At 38.7% G+C, this 16165-nt stretch overlaps 1 protein-coding gene across 1 annotated transcript in view; it reads left to right on the top strand.

Moving 5' to 3' along the window:
- The window catches only part of jmy (junction mediating and regulatory protein, p53 cofactor), a 73297-nt gene that overhangs the window by 47677 nt on the left and 9455 nt on the right, over positions 1-16165 (top strand). Inside the window, exons 3-9 of the mRNA XM_069187178.1 lie at positions 2364-2514; positions 5268-5437; positions 7999-8164; positions 11263-11450; positions 12564-12650; positions 14612-14707; positions 15434-16016. Coding sequence (XP_069043279.1) covers positions 2364-2514; positions 5268-5437; positions 7999-8164; positions 11263-11450; positions 12564-12650; positions 14612-14707; positions 15434-16016 — 1441 coding nt within the window. The remainder of the gene's footprint in view (positions 1-2363; positions 2515-5267; positions 5438-7998; positions 8165-11262; positions 11451-12563; positions 12651-14611; positions 14708-15433; positions 16017-16165) is intronic.

Below are 16165 nucleotides of genomic sequence, written 5' to 3'. Positions count from 1 at the left end.
TATAGTGCGTAAGCTCTGTGATTGTAAAGAACCAGAATCTTCCTTTGTGGAGACATACAGTAAGCACAGGTCCTGATATTTAGAGATCTGTCCCTACATAAGTGTTAGATGTATAAATAAAGAGGTTATATTGCTCCCCCATTGAGCTACCTGCGGTTTCTAGTTTGCCCTGGATCACTTAAATGACTCTTGGTTAGCAGAGGCTAATTATTTTTATAACAGGATAAAGTACAGAGAGCTGTTTCTCATGGCAGCTTTGAGATGGCTTCAATATATTTCACACAGCTTTGGGTAGTGACAAAGAGTGGGATCTAGAAGTGAATTTGCTTCTGGAAAATGTAAAAGAATTGACTGGGCTCCTTTTTTTGTATATGTTGGGCCGTTCTTTTCAATACGGAGCTTCAACACACACACGATATGATAGATGTTGATGAACAATCTTCAGAGATAGAATGCATAATGACTATAATAGCTACTTCCCAAGGAAGCTGACTTGTTATTTCAATGTAGCAGTTTGACTTTGTCTCCTTTTTGTTGCTCATTCACTTCCTGAGTCCCAGAAGTATACATATAATATATGTCACTTAACAAATGGTCATTTGGAAACATTTAGCCGAATTGCTTGTTGGTAGAGAGGTGTTTATTGTAGGCTATACAGTACATTCAAGAATATGACAGTTTGTTATAACTGCTGTCTGCTTTTTTAAAATAAACTGCAAAGTTGATTTCCTGTACAGAAGTGAAACCTATAAAAATGTTTTTAATGGGAAGTAGTATCTCTGAGTTGCCTGGAAATGTTAGTCTACTGGAAATAAGACTCAACTGCGTCAACTTTTAGAGTCCGTCTTCTGGGTATTCCAAGTATAATTGTTTTCAAAGAAACTGCTGCCATTAACGTAAAAACACCTAAAATAATCCTGGTAAAGGGTTTTGAGAATTAAGATGAGTCGGTATTCTGGTTTTCAAAATAACATTTTCCACCAAAATCAACTTGTTATGATCTCTCTCTCCATTATGTCCTGTAAATGAAAGATTTCAATTTTTGTTTTCAGTTACAATAACTTTCTTGGCCTTGTCGAAGACATATTGTTTCTACTCATGTCCCTAGAGTGTTTGCTGTTCCAGGTCATCAACAAACCTTCGTGTTTGGGTCATAAGCTACTACTTTTTCCGCTTTCCACTCTTGCTGAATTCTGTGAACCAGCAAAACTAAATCACCTTTGCCTTATTAAATGTAATGTTTTAAGACTGCAGTGTGCTCCATGTTTTTGAAACTTGAAGCCCTTGGATAGCCACTAATTTGGTGTAATTGGTTGCTTTCTTGGTTGACTACCCTCTGGATAACCTTATATTTATCTCCAGTCTGTCTCATTAGAGAGGAGGAGCTTGAAAAAGCAAATACTGTACATCTTATTGTGAATCTAGAAAACAGCAAGTTATATTTACCTGGGTATCAATTTCTCAGTTCCTTAGTGTAGAAACCCTCTTATTACATTGTCTATAATTTAAACATAACCATGAAGGAGACAAAAACATGTAGGCGTGAGGGATATCCATCATATTTATATATGGTATCTCATTTGATTAAATCACCATTTAATGTAATGTAAGTCATGTGAGTTAATTACTTTGTATAAACCTGTAGACAAATCTACTGAAGCTAATTGCTCATGGATATTGTTCTTTAAGTGTCTTGAAAAAATTTCTGCTTAAAATATAAACAATAGTTAATTAATAGGACTATTGCAAATCAAGTTTTTAATGTCATTATGTGACCGTTTGTTAGCATACTCTCTTTGCCCTGGAGAAAAACACTTGCCTTTGATGCTGAGATGTTTTTTTTTTTCTGTTAAGTAGAGAAGACCTAGTACGAATAAGCAATGAAAAAGCAAAAGCGGAAAGGTCATTTGTCATTGAAGTCTTTCGTGGCAGACAAAGAAAACCATTCTCTGTCTGCATTCTTTAGTATTGTAATTTTATACAGTGCACAACTGTAGCAATACTTAATTTAGAATATCGTGTACAACTTTCAAGAGATGTGGAATCAGTCCAAAAAAGAGAGCTGGTGACGCTTCCCTTCCCAACACAGGAGTTCGGCCAGTCACCGAGATTAAAGTTGGTCCCCTCTCATATAGCTGGGTGAACAGCAGCAATTGGGATAAAGGCCCAAATGTCACTTGGCCCCAGAATTTGAATCCCAAACCCCCCAGTTACAAGACCACACTATGCTGGTCCCACTGTACCATTGTGATACTGGAGTTACCAAATGTTAGCGGGGAGAACTGTTTTTTAAACAGAACATTGAACATTGCGGTCGGGAATCTCGGTTGGGAAAGCAGCTGAATATTCTTCCTGCCTCTCAGATTTCCATGGAGAATGATTACCTCGGCCCACGGAGGATCGAGAGCTTGGTGAAGGAGGACTCCGACTGGCAAAGAAAGGCCAACATGGCGGTGCTCTCCATACAGAACTTCACTGTCAAGTATTTCGAAATCACAGCTCGCGCACAAAAAGGTAATTCGGGAAGGGGGCACTCTGTCACCCACTTTCAGCCTTCAGCTTTCTCCTCTTTGTCAAGGGGCTTTAGGAGTTTATCATGTTCTCTTGTTTTTTTTCTCATGATGGCGGTGATTAAACTACCTGGCAGTAAGTTCAGGGGTGGTCACACAAGTCAGAACAAATATAGGCCAGACAAAGTAAGGTTCAAAAAGTGTCCTTTTAATAAAAGTGCTCTTTTTACATAAATAAAAAAAACACAAGGGGACTCCTTACTAGCAGTTTCAGTACTGTAATTAAGCCTACAATCATTCTAGGCTGTTTAACTTCACACGAGTAACTTTACTCTACAAATATTAACTGTTTTACCATGAGAGTCGGGTTAAATACCCAAATCTCCAGCCCTGGCTTCTGTTGATGGACAGGAAGGCTTCCATTTAAACCAGACGCAAGTCAGGGTCTGTAAACTGACACAAAATTGTGAATCAGGCAAAGATAACGGTGTGGTTCCACAGTATGACAAAAAGGCAAAGAAAGGCATAGCATAATTTAATAATATTTACTTGCAGTAACTGCAATCTGGAAACACAATTATAGCTATTGACCCAATTATTGCATTGCAGCATTATGCAGAATTAGAAAGATAACAGGTATAGAACTAATAAAACTGAAAATCTAAGAGAGAACTCATCAGAGGTCGTAAAATGAAGTCACATGACATCTGTGGTTTAGTTTTGAAAAATAATTTAAAGCATGAAGAAGACTGCCTGAAAATAGGTCTCCATGTCAGAATAATTCAGTTGAGGATTACCCTTTTTTCAGTTATTCTGATTGGAAGAAAGCATGAACTTTTTGTGTACATGTTTAAGTAAAGGAACAAAGTCAGTTGCACAGGGGATTGCATTTTGTTTTGTTCAGAGGGTTTGCCGTACCCACTTCAAAGGAGTATAATTCAGGATGTTCTTTGACTATCCTTCAGCTCAACCCTAAAAAAAAAATAGTACAGGTAATTAAAACTGAATGTGCTCCTTTTAAGTGGTTAACCCAGCTGATTAGAGCACTGTATCAATCGACTTTCTCAGAAGCTGACAGACTCAGGCAGGGCCTGCATATACCATGAAAGTCTATGAAGTCCTAAAGAAAGGAACTATCGATTTATTGTATTGATTTCTCTTTCATTTGGTGTTCCCATTTTGTCCTGGCTCATTCATGAACTGAAAAGCAAGATGGCAAGGAAAAACAGATTGCAGAAAATAAGTGTAATTCCTTGATATGATGTATAAAAGTATGGATTTTCCATACACCAAGGGCTGACCTTAAATATTTTATGCTGGTTGGCAATGATGCACTGCTTATAATCCACGTTAGTGGAAATAATGTGTTAAACTGCACAGGTTAGAAAAATGTCCAAATAAATGAAGTTTAAAACACCTCATTGAGATCGGTCTTGAATAAACTGGGGTGCTAAAAGGTGAAAAACATTTTGGGCACAATTTAGCAGTTTCATATCCCTATTCTAAGCTGCCAATATATTTTATGAAATGATTTTTTTCTGACATCAATTATAAAGTACTCAAATGTATGCTTTGGGAAATGATGTGAAACTTTATTGTTTTATTGAATTCATTTATTGTATTAAATAATAAAAAACATATTGTACAATAATTACCTATTGTTAATGTAAAATTTAAAAGAAAATAAAATGGTTTACAGTACTTCAGCGCTTAAAATGAATTTGACATATTTTGTTCTTTAAACATTTACTGCAATACATGGTTGCAATTTTGTGATGTACAACTTTTATCAATGAATTTCTTTCATGCCTCTGAGATGAGAATTTAATCTGCATTTCAAGTGAACATAACTGTTTTTCTTTGCCATCGTATGTAGAATTTTGCAAAGGTGAAAAGGATTAATTTGTACATCCTAGCTTGAAGGTGGCTAAAAATATGCTGTGCATGACTTAAAAGATTCAGTGTCATAATGCTGAACTCATACTGATTGCTTGAGCCTGAAGTGGTATTTTTATTCTCTTGTATGTTACATCATCAATAAAAGAATCTGGCTCTTATTTTTTCATGCACTTTCACATTAGCAACTTGAGACTCATTCTTTATTTTTGCTACTGTATATACAATAGTGACCAAAGGTTTTGTATCATCCAGCTAGGAATAACTGTATCTTAAATAGGATGATGTAGAATGTTTGACCATAGATATAGGCAAACTGATCTTTTAAACCTCTAGGTGTCACTAATTACCAACATTTAGTAAATCTTTTACAGAAGAACTTCAGACACTTTTGGGCTCTCAAGAACAGTAGCTCCACCACTAAAGCTATTTACTTATGACCGCAGGTTGAGCTCTAGGAACACCATGGTCCTCCATTCTCTGTTCTCAGGCGCTGTTGGTCAATAGGAGAGTGGCTGTTAATTTGTGCACCTGCTCTTTGTACAGTTATTTTTTTTTATTATAAATTAACAAAGATAAACAGCTTCAAGGGTACAGGGCATTAGAGAAGTTCATTTGCCTTTCTTTATTCTCGCTGTGCGGTGCACCTTTCTCTGACCCAAGGTGTAAAGGAACAGTTAGCATAGGCAGATGGGGTGGGTATGTAAAATAAAAAAAACAACAGCAAAATATTGTTTAAATAAACCTTGAGCTGTGTCACGGAGACGGTGTACACAGTGTGAAATGTCCTGGGATGTCCCCCCCATCCTCACACCTCTCTCATCCTGTCCGGGCCTGTGCTCTTGTGCTCCTGTGCCTCAGCTGTGTACGACCGCATGCGCGGCGACCAGAAGAAGTTCGGGAAGGCTGCGTGGGCAGTGGCGGTGGAACGCATGGAGAAGCTGCAGTACGCCGTGTCCAAGGAGACGCTGCAGCTGATGAGGGCAAAAGAAATCTGCCTGGAGCAGAGGAAGCACGCACTGCGAGAAGAGGTACGCGCACTCGCCTTGGGTGGGAAAACGCGACTCGAGGATTTACTTTTGTCTCAAAAGCTGCTTGCTTCTCCCTCTCCTGTTTCCAATAATTATACAGTAAGAGATAGTGTACTAATACAGAAGATGGTTCTCAAAGATTATACCTGTTGTTTTTATGTAGTTCTAAGACGTTCTTCAGTTTGTTTAAGGATAGTTTGATGGTTTCAATTTAGTAGTTGTTGCTTAACATTTGCTGTTAATAAGTTGTAATTCAGATGTTTAATTGGCATTATCTGTGCTTGGATGCAATAGTCCTGTTTTAAGATGTACGTACAGTATCTGTTTCTTTTTTAGCATGTCAGGTGTTTTACAATGTCTTTCTATTTGAAATTGGCAATACCTTTTTTTCTTCTTCGAAAATTTGCTATGTCTTTTGTGTGACATGTGAATAATTGCCCATTCATCTTCTTCCTTCATTAAAGGACATTTTTGCTGGGCAGAGTGAGAATCAGTGATAAGAGTACAGTGGGACAGTGTGTTAAGAGAAATACTGTATACAGTTACTGTAGCCACTCAAAAGCCTCCTCAAGATCTTCCTTAAAAGCTGATATTCCCGATAATATTTTTTATGCAAGTGTGTGGGCTTCGCTAGGTACTCCAGTTTGCTTCCACTTCGCAAAGAGGTGAAGGGTAGATTTGATAGTCTTACTTTAAATTGACCAGTTCCTGTTCCCCATGAAGAAGGGCTCTGGGCAAACTCTCATTAATCTGCTCTGGCGAGATTGGCTCAGGGGGTCTTTTTGCCTTAAGTACCTAGTATGGGTTGTATAGATAGATAATAGGTATCATTTTTTATAGGTATCATTTTTGACACCTGAAGAAGGCTCCACGGCCGAAACGTTGTGTTCTCTTTCTTCTTTTTTTCAGCATGGAATAAACCTATTACTTGTTCCTTTGCAGCCTACGCATGCTGACGCAGCTACCCACCTGAACTATCATTTTTTATGTGTATGATGATGATGGCATCTTAAAGTGATTTTTTTCTGTAAATGGCATCATGTGCCCTACGAACTAGGTTGCCAGAAGATTTCTTTTTAAAGGATTAAATTACTTTCTACCAGAATTCCTGTACAATGTTTCAGATCAGAGGCTTTTTCTTCTCAGTTTAAAATGATACGTTAAGGCACTTCGAAGTAAAATTTGAATTGCATTCTCATCAAATATCCACCACCGTCATTTGAACTTAAAAATCTCTGAGCTACAAAAGTAAATGTAAAAAATATAGCTTCACGGATTTGTAGCATTACTGATTTCATTTGTTTTGTAATATCTCTGGTTGCATTGCATTTGAGATAATTTCTCTGGCCTAGTAATGAAGGTAATGAAGATGTTTGGGAATCCTTTGTATTGAAGGGACATGTAGGTCTGTATCATCTGCCTGGCTCGTTACCAAATGAGGTGGTTGGGCTGAGTGGCTTTCTCTTGTCTGTAACTTTCTTAAGTTCATATGAAAGTCTGTCATAGATTTAACAATGGCTCCCTCTAATGGCACAATTAATGGTGTTGGACTCATGGTTTCCTTAGATCTAGGCATTAACTTGTTGAAATTGTTTGACTATTAAAGTTTATACCTTGATCTGGAAGGCATGAATTTCCTTGGATCATCAAGTCTTTGGAATGCTGCCTATTTCTATTGAAACCTTTTCTGATAAACTTTTTATTTGATCATTTCATAACACCTCACACAGTGCATCATAGTGCCATATTCCAGTAGATACGATTAAACAACAATATTGTAGTTTAATATAATACGTTAACCTTTGGAAAACAAATTGATACTGCAAATACAAAACTTAAGAACCGACAGGCACGGCATGCACAGACATGCACAAAACATTCTAAACTTGTTACTGCAAATTCACCTAGATGATACAGAAAAATACATTATAAAGGTTGCATTAATTTTGCAAAAGTGTGACAGTATGTAAAAGTATAATATAGTTTTTCTCTTTTTCGTACTATATTTAACTTACAGTATCAAATGTTCTTTAAAAAAACAGAGATTCACGTCCCTTATTTAACTAAATGTGTTTTAGCCACTCATCCATCAATGTTACAGTATACCATGGACCCAGAAAACCCACTAAGGAACATACAATGCAAATACTGTAAGATATTTTCTATGTAATGTACAATGCAGGAAGTGTATAAACAGGCAAAGAATACATGAATTAAACAGGTACAGAGTTTATCCAGCACTTTAGTGAATGTGTTGTGGTATCCGGATCCAGTTCATTCATCAGTTATCTATTGGGTTATGGATGATTGTCTTCCTCGAACCTGAAGGATCAATCTCTGGCAGGTTGAGGGTGTTGTGTAAGGCAATATCGGGTAACGTAATACTGTATGTGAATATTGTATGGCGAAATCTGAATGAAAGGACACAGTGAGCGTTTCCACTCCTGCCTTGAGTTGTGGAAGACAAAATCTAAATGTCTGCTGCCCATTGGCCTTGTCTTCTTGTTTATCCAAGCCTGCCCTGCCCTGACCTTTGTTCCATTCGCCTGTGGTTTGCCCAGATGCAAAGCCTGAAGGGGGGTGAGGAGGCCATGGCCCGCCTGGACCAGCTGGAATCGGATTACTATGAGCTGCAGCTCCAGCTCTATGAAATTCAGTTTGAGATCCTGAAGTGCGAGGAGCTGCTGTTGACTGCACAGCTGGAGAGCATCAAGAGGCAAATGATCGGTAAGCAGCACACCCACTTCCTGTTGGCAGAACAGGCCCAGGAGTGGAGGTGTAGCCTTCCTGCTTGTGAGTTTATCATCCCCTTTTTAGTTCGGGCATATAAGGCTGGAATATGGCAAGGGGACTTGGTAACAGAATGTAATTGCTGAGTGTTGAAAGAATGCCATTGATTAACTCAACATTCTTCAACAGCATTCTTTTGTTTAAAAGGCCAAGTCTCGTTGCCTAAGCTACTAGTACAGTTTAAGCAGATGGATTGCAGATTTAATTTATTGATATGGTTCAGTATTGCATCAACAACAAATATAGAGAAAAGAAATATCAGAGAGTAAAGGTTTGTTGTTTACCTGAAAGTGGCAATTGGGTCCCGTTGATATATTATCACCCATGGTGATTGTTTTTCATTTGGACTATATTGAAGATTTCAGTTATGAGATGAAACACTGATTCTGCAAAAAAGCTATAAAGACTACATTAAAGAGTGCAAAAAACAGCTTGTGAAATGAATGATTTTATAGGGAAGACATCAGTATACTGGAGTTAAATCCATTTAAAAATAACTTAAGTAAACACTGTATATGCAAGCTGTACATTTCATTTCAGGATACTCTACAGTAACATACAGATTTCAGTGCAGTTTGCATAGTTGTAGCTCTATTCTCTACAGCTCTTTTATATGTTTGAAGCTCCAGTTAACTCTTGTTGTTTCCTGTGTTGTGTTTCCCTTAATTAAATAACAAACTTGCAACTCTTCACACTAGTCCATTTCATTGCTATTCTGGTGTTCAGAATTAATATAATCTTGCCTAGCAAATACAGTATGTGAACCCCCCCAGTATTCTGATCTTATTCACTTTTGTAGGTAAACATACAGTATAACCAGTTTCTTTTCTGAAAGATACTAATATCAATGCAGAGTCAAGCATGAAGAAATGAAAGAAATTAAAATAAAAGAAATTGCATTAAAATTTTGTTTCAAATGCAAAGAAAGTTGCAGTATTTTTCCTTGGGTATTATTCTATGTGAATCATTAAAGCCGGAGATGAAAGATAATACTGTATAAACCTCGATTCAGTTCAATTCAGAAGAATCAGGCATAGTAGAACTTCAAACACCAAAGTAACGAACTGACCAGGTATCTAGTTGACTGACAACCAAAATGTTTGTAATAAAGACTAACAATCCATTTTGTCGCGGCAGGGTCTTTTTAAAGGAATGTTTTACAATTTTCATTTTTCTTTCAGCCTATGATTTAGACATTTAAATTGGTGCCAGCTGTTGTGTTTTTCTTAGATAATAGAACACTGGAACAATACCTCTGAAGTGAAAGCTGATTTATTTCTGATTAAGAAACTAAGATATTGACATAATGAACTGTGCACATTTATTGTAAATAAACTTCAAAAATAAAGGGAATGTTTAGGCAAGTGATTCCTTGAAGTAAGGACAACTTGTTAAACCTGACATGAAACTAAGAATCATTAATTCAACATTTTGCTTACAAACCATTTCAAACAATAAGAAGCGCAAACACATTTAAAACTGAAATAACATCTATAATGATTTTTGTAACTCTGGTGTTCTACTGTTCTGTTCCATTAAATTATTAAATCCCAGTAACAAAATAAATTAATTGACGTTATAGAAGAAATGTACAAATTTCAAATTAAGAACAGAATTGTGAATTTTGTGAAAGTACTGCAAGTCGCCATGTTGTCACAAACTGGCATTCGAGTTCCTACAGTACAAATTGTGACGTGATTTGGCCCTTCCTCCTCACTAGTCTCTGTAATGACTAATGTAATGTGATGTACAAGTGAATAAATACAGGTTGTACAACAGACATTTCACTGCAGAAATGTTCCAACATGATATGCATGCAGAGTTAACAAGTATTATTTGTCTGCAAAACCATGTTGATATCGAGAGCAATATTTCTATTGGATCAAAAGAGAGAGATGTACTGTACAGTTTTCACAAATCTGCTTGTTTACAACATAATAGGGCCTGAACAGGGTGCTGCAGAAACCTGGAAAGTGTGTCTATTCTGTGGTGTAAATCGTAAATTTTACAAGTTATGGAGTATATTTTACTTTTATTGCAGTTTGAAATGCATTCATCAATGCCGATTCTTTCTGACTCTGAAATATGAAAATAGCATTGCAGTTGCCCTTCAAGGAATGTACAATAATTAATGTCAAAAAAGAAAAAAAGTGAAGCATTTTTCCTTCATCATATTTACTAGCTGTAGTGAAGTATTTTTAACACAGCTCAGTTTTCAAGACAAGGATCATTGTGAGTGTACAGTATGTACGTTTTGCTTTTGGAAGCTGCTAACTTCAGATTCTGAATTAAATCTCTTAGGAGTAAGAAATTAAAATGATCAAGGCTTTAAATACATCACATTGTCTTTGGTAAACAAAACACAGCTCCTCTGACTGCTGATGAAGATATATGAGGGGCATATCAAGGGGAGAACAGAACACCTGTCATCTCCTGTGCGTTGTTGACATTTAACTAAATGGTTGTAATTGTACAAATGCTATAAATGTTTTCACTTCCTAGCATACCAATTTTCCTTTTTTTCTCTCATGGCAAATGGCACTGTTGTGTCTGAAAGGATTTATAATGTTGACCCAATAAAGACATTGTTTTCTGCTAATGCTCGGTTAAATAATTATTGCTTCAAAACTGTTAAAAATGCCCAATGTCAAAAATGGCCCAGTATTCACAGATGAAAGGATCAGCAAGAGGAATAATTGGATGTTAATGTGATAATTATCTCATTTATTGAAGCTGATCAACTTTTGTTTTCTGCTGGGATTCTTTGAAAATGGAAGGTTTCAGGAATCCATCTCCCTCTAACGTTCTATGCATGTAGAGTGTCTGATTGGGAGCAAACAAGGACAGCGAACTGCTAAAATCTTTTAAACACATCACTTGTCATTCAGAAACAAAACACAGCAAATGCTAAACTATTCTAAACTGCACACCTTACTCAGTCTTAGTACATAGATATAGCAAGACATACTGTAGCTGTTTGCTGTGTTTGCAGCACGCAGATGATTTTTTTGTTGTTGCCTGTGTCTCTGTGGCAGAGAGGCAGGATGAAGTGGTGTACTATGATACTTACGAGAGTATGGATGCCATGCTGGCCACAGAGGACTTGGCTGCTTCAGTTCACCCACAGAAGGAGGAGCTCCTCAAACTGCAACAAAGGATACGGCAACTTGAGGCCAGAAGGGGGCGCATATCTGCCAAGAAAGCCTACCTCAGGAACAAGAAGGTACTATTCTTACTCCTCATGCTAAAATATTAAATTAGATTTTCACTGCATGAATACGACTCTCTATGAACATTGATCTTGCAGAAAATAAAGTGAGTAATGCGTATATATTTTCTTTCTATCTTATACAGTGCCATTTATACAAGTGCCGGCAACTTGTCAATTTGAAATGTACCAAGCTTCTTTTTAGTAGGAGTCTTTAATTCAATACAAGTGCAAACTGGCAAGAGCTGTAGTGGATAGTGAAACAATATTACATATTTACCGAATATTAGTGATGAGGGAGGTTTTAGTAGACCGTTGCATGTTATCTGAAATCTCTCTTGTTTTAAAAAATCAGAAAACCTAACTTAGGCTATTTTCCTCCATGAACAAACCCCAGCAATCATAAAGCCATGAAAAAGCCATATCCTGGTTTCTGAATCCCGATTTCTTCAAAAATGGACATGAGATGTCCTTAGATCTTAGCCCAGGATTCCCAACAGACTACTGCTGTCGGTGTGAAACACACATGTCCTCTAATCTCTAGCACAGGGCTATAGAGTCCGTGAGATTTTGAAAGATGAGTGTTACAGAGGTGGGAGTTTCCCCTTCACCTCCCTGTACTTCTCTCATTCTCCCCTGTGTGCCATGAAAAACTTGTAAAATCTGATTGGTGTAACAAAATACAGAATAAAAACTTTGAAAACTGAAGCATGCCCATATTTCTCAAGTCATGACAATAAATAAAAGCTTAGTGATGGACCTCAACTAGTTTAGTTTACATGTTTTCATGTACAGTATGTTTAACAAGATCATGCTTAAGATTTAGAGACAGAGTAGAGCACATTGCTTGACTTAATATTGAAATACTAAGTAACGTAACCTCAATTTTGTGATTGTAACCTCAATTTTGTGATTTTTGTGTTTTTGTGATTCTAGTGATTTTTGTGAGCTCGCAGAAAAGACATTTCATTGCCAGCAACTACTGCTGTATGCTGTATTGTTGTGCATTTGATAAATAAACTTTGATTTGATTTGAAATGCATATTGTTAATTTCACATTAGGAATGTATAGTTTTTATCTTACTTTTGAGTGGTCTTTATGTCTTAAAAGGAGTTCTTCTTTCACAGGAAATCTGCATTGCGAATCACAATGAGAAGATACAGCATCGTCAAGGTAGCCAAGAGGACTACACATCCCATCATGCCTTGCAACTGGTATGTTGTTTTATTAACACTGAGCTTCTGTATTTGCTCTCAGCTTCTGACTTAAGATTTTTTCTTCCACATGCAAAATAAATGCTGGATTTCAGGGGGAGTTAAACACAGGGGCTGTGGCCAGGTTTCGGCCCATTAAATCCATTCATTCATCCCTTGAGGCACCTGTTCAAAGCCATCAGCCAAGATTCAGTTTGCATCTTGTCTGTGCTTGCATAGCCCACACATTAAGCATGCACCCTTGGTGATGTTATTGTAACAGTTTCACATACTCAGTGCTACCTGTGGTCTTTACTTCAGTCAAGTTGCGTTGGCACTGTTCAGTGATGTCAGAGGTATAGTTTTACAGGGACATGTCGTTGCAGAAATACAATGGGGAAATAAAATGACACAGTGAGGCCTGTACACACACTTTTCCTAAAAATTTTTGGAGCAACCTCGATAACAGAACTACAACTGTCACTGCTGTTTGCACAAACACGTTTTTTTACCAGATTCTGTCAAATGTCTGTGAAAAGCAACAAACCTTAGAATGCTTCTTTTTCCCTTCTTGACTGTACAACTATCTAAAACATTAAACAGTCTAAAACAAGTTTTGATGCCATTTAGTGCTTTTCTTGAACTTGCACAATTATACCAAGCACTATTTTTTTCTTTGGGCACACTACTGTGATTTGAAAGAACATAAGGATTTTAGTAGTTCAGGTGAGTAGCTGCATCAGCATGCGTAGGCTACAAAGGAACAAGTAATAGGTTTCCATGCTGAAAAGAGAAGAAAGAAAACACAATGTTTGTTTTTTCCATGTTACACACCTGAGTGAAGTTGAATGTTAGCCATTGGGCAGAATGGTGGTGCAGTGGTCGGTATTACTATCTCACAGCACTGGAGCCCTGGGTTCAATTCCAGACTGGGGGCACTGTCTGCTTGGAGTTTATATTTTCTCCCCGTGTATACGTGGCTTTCATCCAGGTTCTCTGGTTTCTTCCAACAGTCCAAAGATATACTGGTAGGTTAATTGGGCTTCTGGGAAAACAGGCCCTGGTGGGAGTGTTGGTGTCTGTGTGTGTGTCCTGTCCAGGGTGCATCCCTCCAGTTACTTTCTGGGATAATAATAATAATAATAATTGCTTACACTTATATAGCGCTTTTCTGGACACTCCACTCAAAGCGCTTTACAGGTAATGGGGACTCCCCTCCACCACCACCAATGTGCAGCATCCACCTGGATGATGCGACGGCAGCCATAGTGCACCAGAACGCTCACCACACATCAGCTATCAGTGGAGAGGAGAGCAGAGTAATGAAGCCAATTCATAGATGGGGATTATTAGGAGGCTATGATTGGTAAGGGCCAATAGGAAATTTGGCCAGGACACAAGGGTTACACCCCTACTCTTTTCGAGAAACGCCCTGGGATTTTTAATGACCACAGAGAGTCAGGACCTTGGTTTTACATCTCATCCGAAGGACGGCACCTGTTTACAGTATAGTGTCCCCATCACTATACTGGGGCATTAGGACCCACGTGGACCACAGGGTGAGCGCCCCCTGCTGGCCCCACTAATACCTCTTCCAGCAGTAACCTTAGTTTTTCCCAGGAGGTCTCCCATACTGACCAGGCTCACACCTGCTTAGCTTCAGTGGGTTGCCAGTTGTGAGTTGCAGGGTGATATGGCTGCTGGGATAGACCCTGGTTCTCCTGCTACCCTGAATTATATGAAGCGCTTAGAAAATAGATGGATGAATGTTAGCCAATTCCTTTTCATCACCTAAATTTGAATATAAATATTGACTTTTAGGAAGCTTGTTGCAGTCTCATTCCTTCATTTCACTTCACAGTGAATCTAATAAACATTTGCACACCTGGGGCCAGATGAGACATCTTATGGGATATGGAGATGGGAGGTTGCCCTTAAGATTGCATCATTGCATCTGGAACTTTATACTTATGTGTCTGCAGAGACGAGAACAGCAACAGGAAGAAGAAGAGAAAAGGAGCACATGGGTCAGTCAGGAGCGACAGAAAACACTGGACAGACTGCGCAGCTTCAAACAGGTTGGTACCAGAGCCCAATTCTCTTTAATCAAATCCCTGTGTGATTCTAGGACTGTAGTCATTGCATTTGCAAAAGCCTTGGTTATTGGTTTACTTTAAAACAAGCAGACATTTTTGTCAAATAGAAATAGAAACAGGAGTTCCTTGTCATTAAAGCCCTAAACTAGATGGGCACTTAGTGCTGAGGATTGATTCATATCGATAAATGAAATGACACCAGATCAATTGCTTGAGAACCACTTTCACTAGTTTATTATATGAAACATGTGCTAAGGAAAGATTGTTGTAAACGTTTGCAGAATTTTAATTAGTGAATTTCAGTTGGCCAGTTTCAGTTTCAATTAGAATTCCCATTAGCATTGGGAGTTAAAATATTCAAAAAGTTCCTTATTTTTAGCCTGATCCTTTTTTTTTCATAATTATGTGAAACACTGATTAATTTATTATATATTTCGCCTCAGACTTGACTTAAGTTAAAAATTTAACTGGGTTAAATTTCTTTCTTTCTTCTCCCTGTAACAAATACCACTGTTTCCTTTTTACTATACATTTATTCTCCCATACAGGTTTGCACAGGGTTTTCTCCTTTTTCTCCTTTTATAAAAGCTTGAGTGTTTTGTCTTTAGACCCTTTTGCGTCTTACCTTCACATTCCTCACTGCAGACAAATTGATTTTTTTGTGCCAGATTCTTTCGTCAGCTTCCTTCTTTCTCTTTTCCTGTGCAGCGGTACCCTGGTCAGGTAATACTGAAATCCACCAGACTCCGACTGGCTTATGCAAGAAGGAAAAGTGCCAGCACCTCAGCTCCCATTGGCAGCTCAGATCAGCCGCAGTCGCTGACTGCTGGCGTGCAGACTGAAGAGACCACAGGGGCAGAAGGCTCAGGGCTCTCCGCTGTTACCCAGCCGTCGGCTGTTGCTGATGCACGCCAACTTGAAAGTGTTTCATTACCTCCCGGGGACACTGCCTTTGAACAACGCCCAGCTGCTGCCCCGCTCCTTTCCCTACCTCCAGAAAGAGATCTCTCTGCGCTTGCCTCCGCTGTTACGGCTCCTCCTCCTCCACCTCCGCCCCCACCCCCACCTCCGCCCCCGCCCCCGCCCCTCCCCAGTGAGGAGCCCCTCCCGGACAGCGCGGCCCAGCCTGGCAGCCCCACGCAGCCTCCCAAAGGGGAAGAGAAAGACACCCCCAAGCTGCCCGGTGCTAGCGTCCCAGCTTCGGCCCAGTTCTTCGACAGCAGCCAGCTGGTGAGCGCCAGAAAGAAACTCAAGAAGACAACGGCGTTGGAGGCCTCGCAGCGAAGGAGAGGTGAGGCTTTGCTTTTCATTTTCGTAGTGGAACTGTGCCACTATTGAAGACATTCAAAATATTTAGCTTCTGTACTCTGCGGAAGCAGTTTTGATCCACATCCTGAATAAAAGTTCCTAATCTTACTCATTCCTCATAATGCACGTTAC

Source organism: Lepisosteus oculatus, chromosome 3 (assembly GCF_040954835.1).
Source record: "Lepisosteus oculatus isolate fLepOcu1 chromosome 3, fLepOcu1.hap2, whole genome shotgun sequence".
Lineage (NCBI taxonomy): Eukaryota > Metazoa > Chordata > Actinopteri > Semionotiformes > Lepisosteidae > Lepisosteus > Lepisosteus oculatus.
This window is presented reverse-complemented; position numbering and strand designations above follow the sequence as displayed.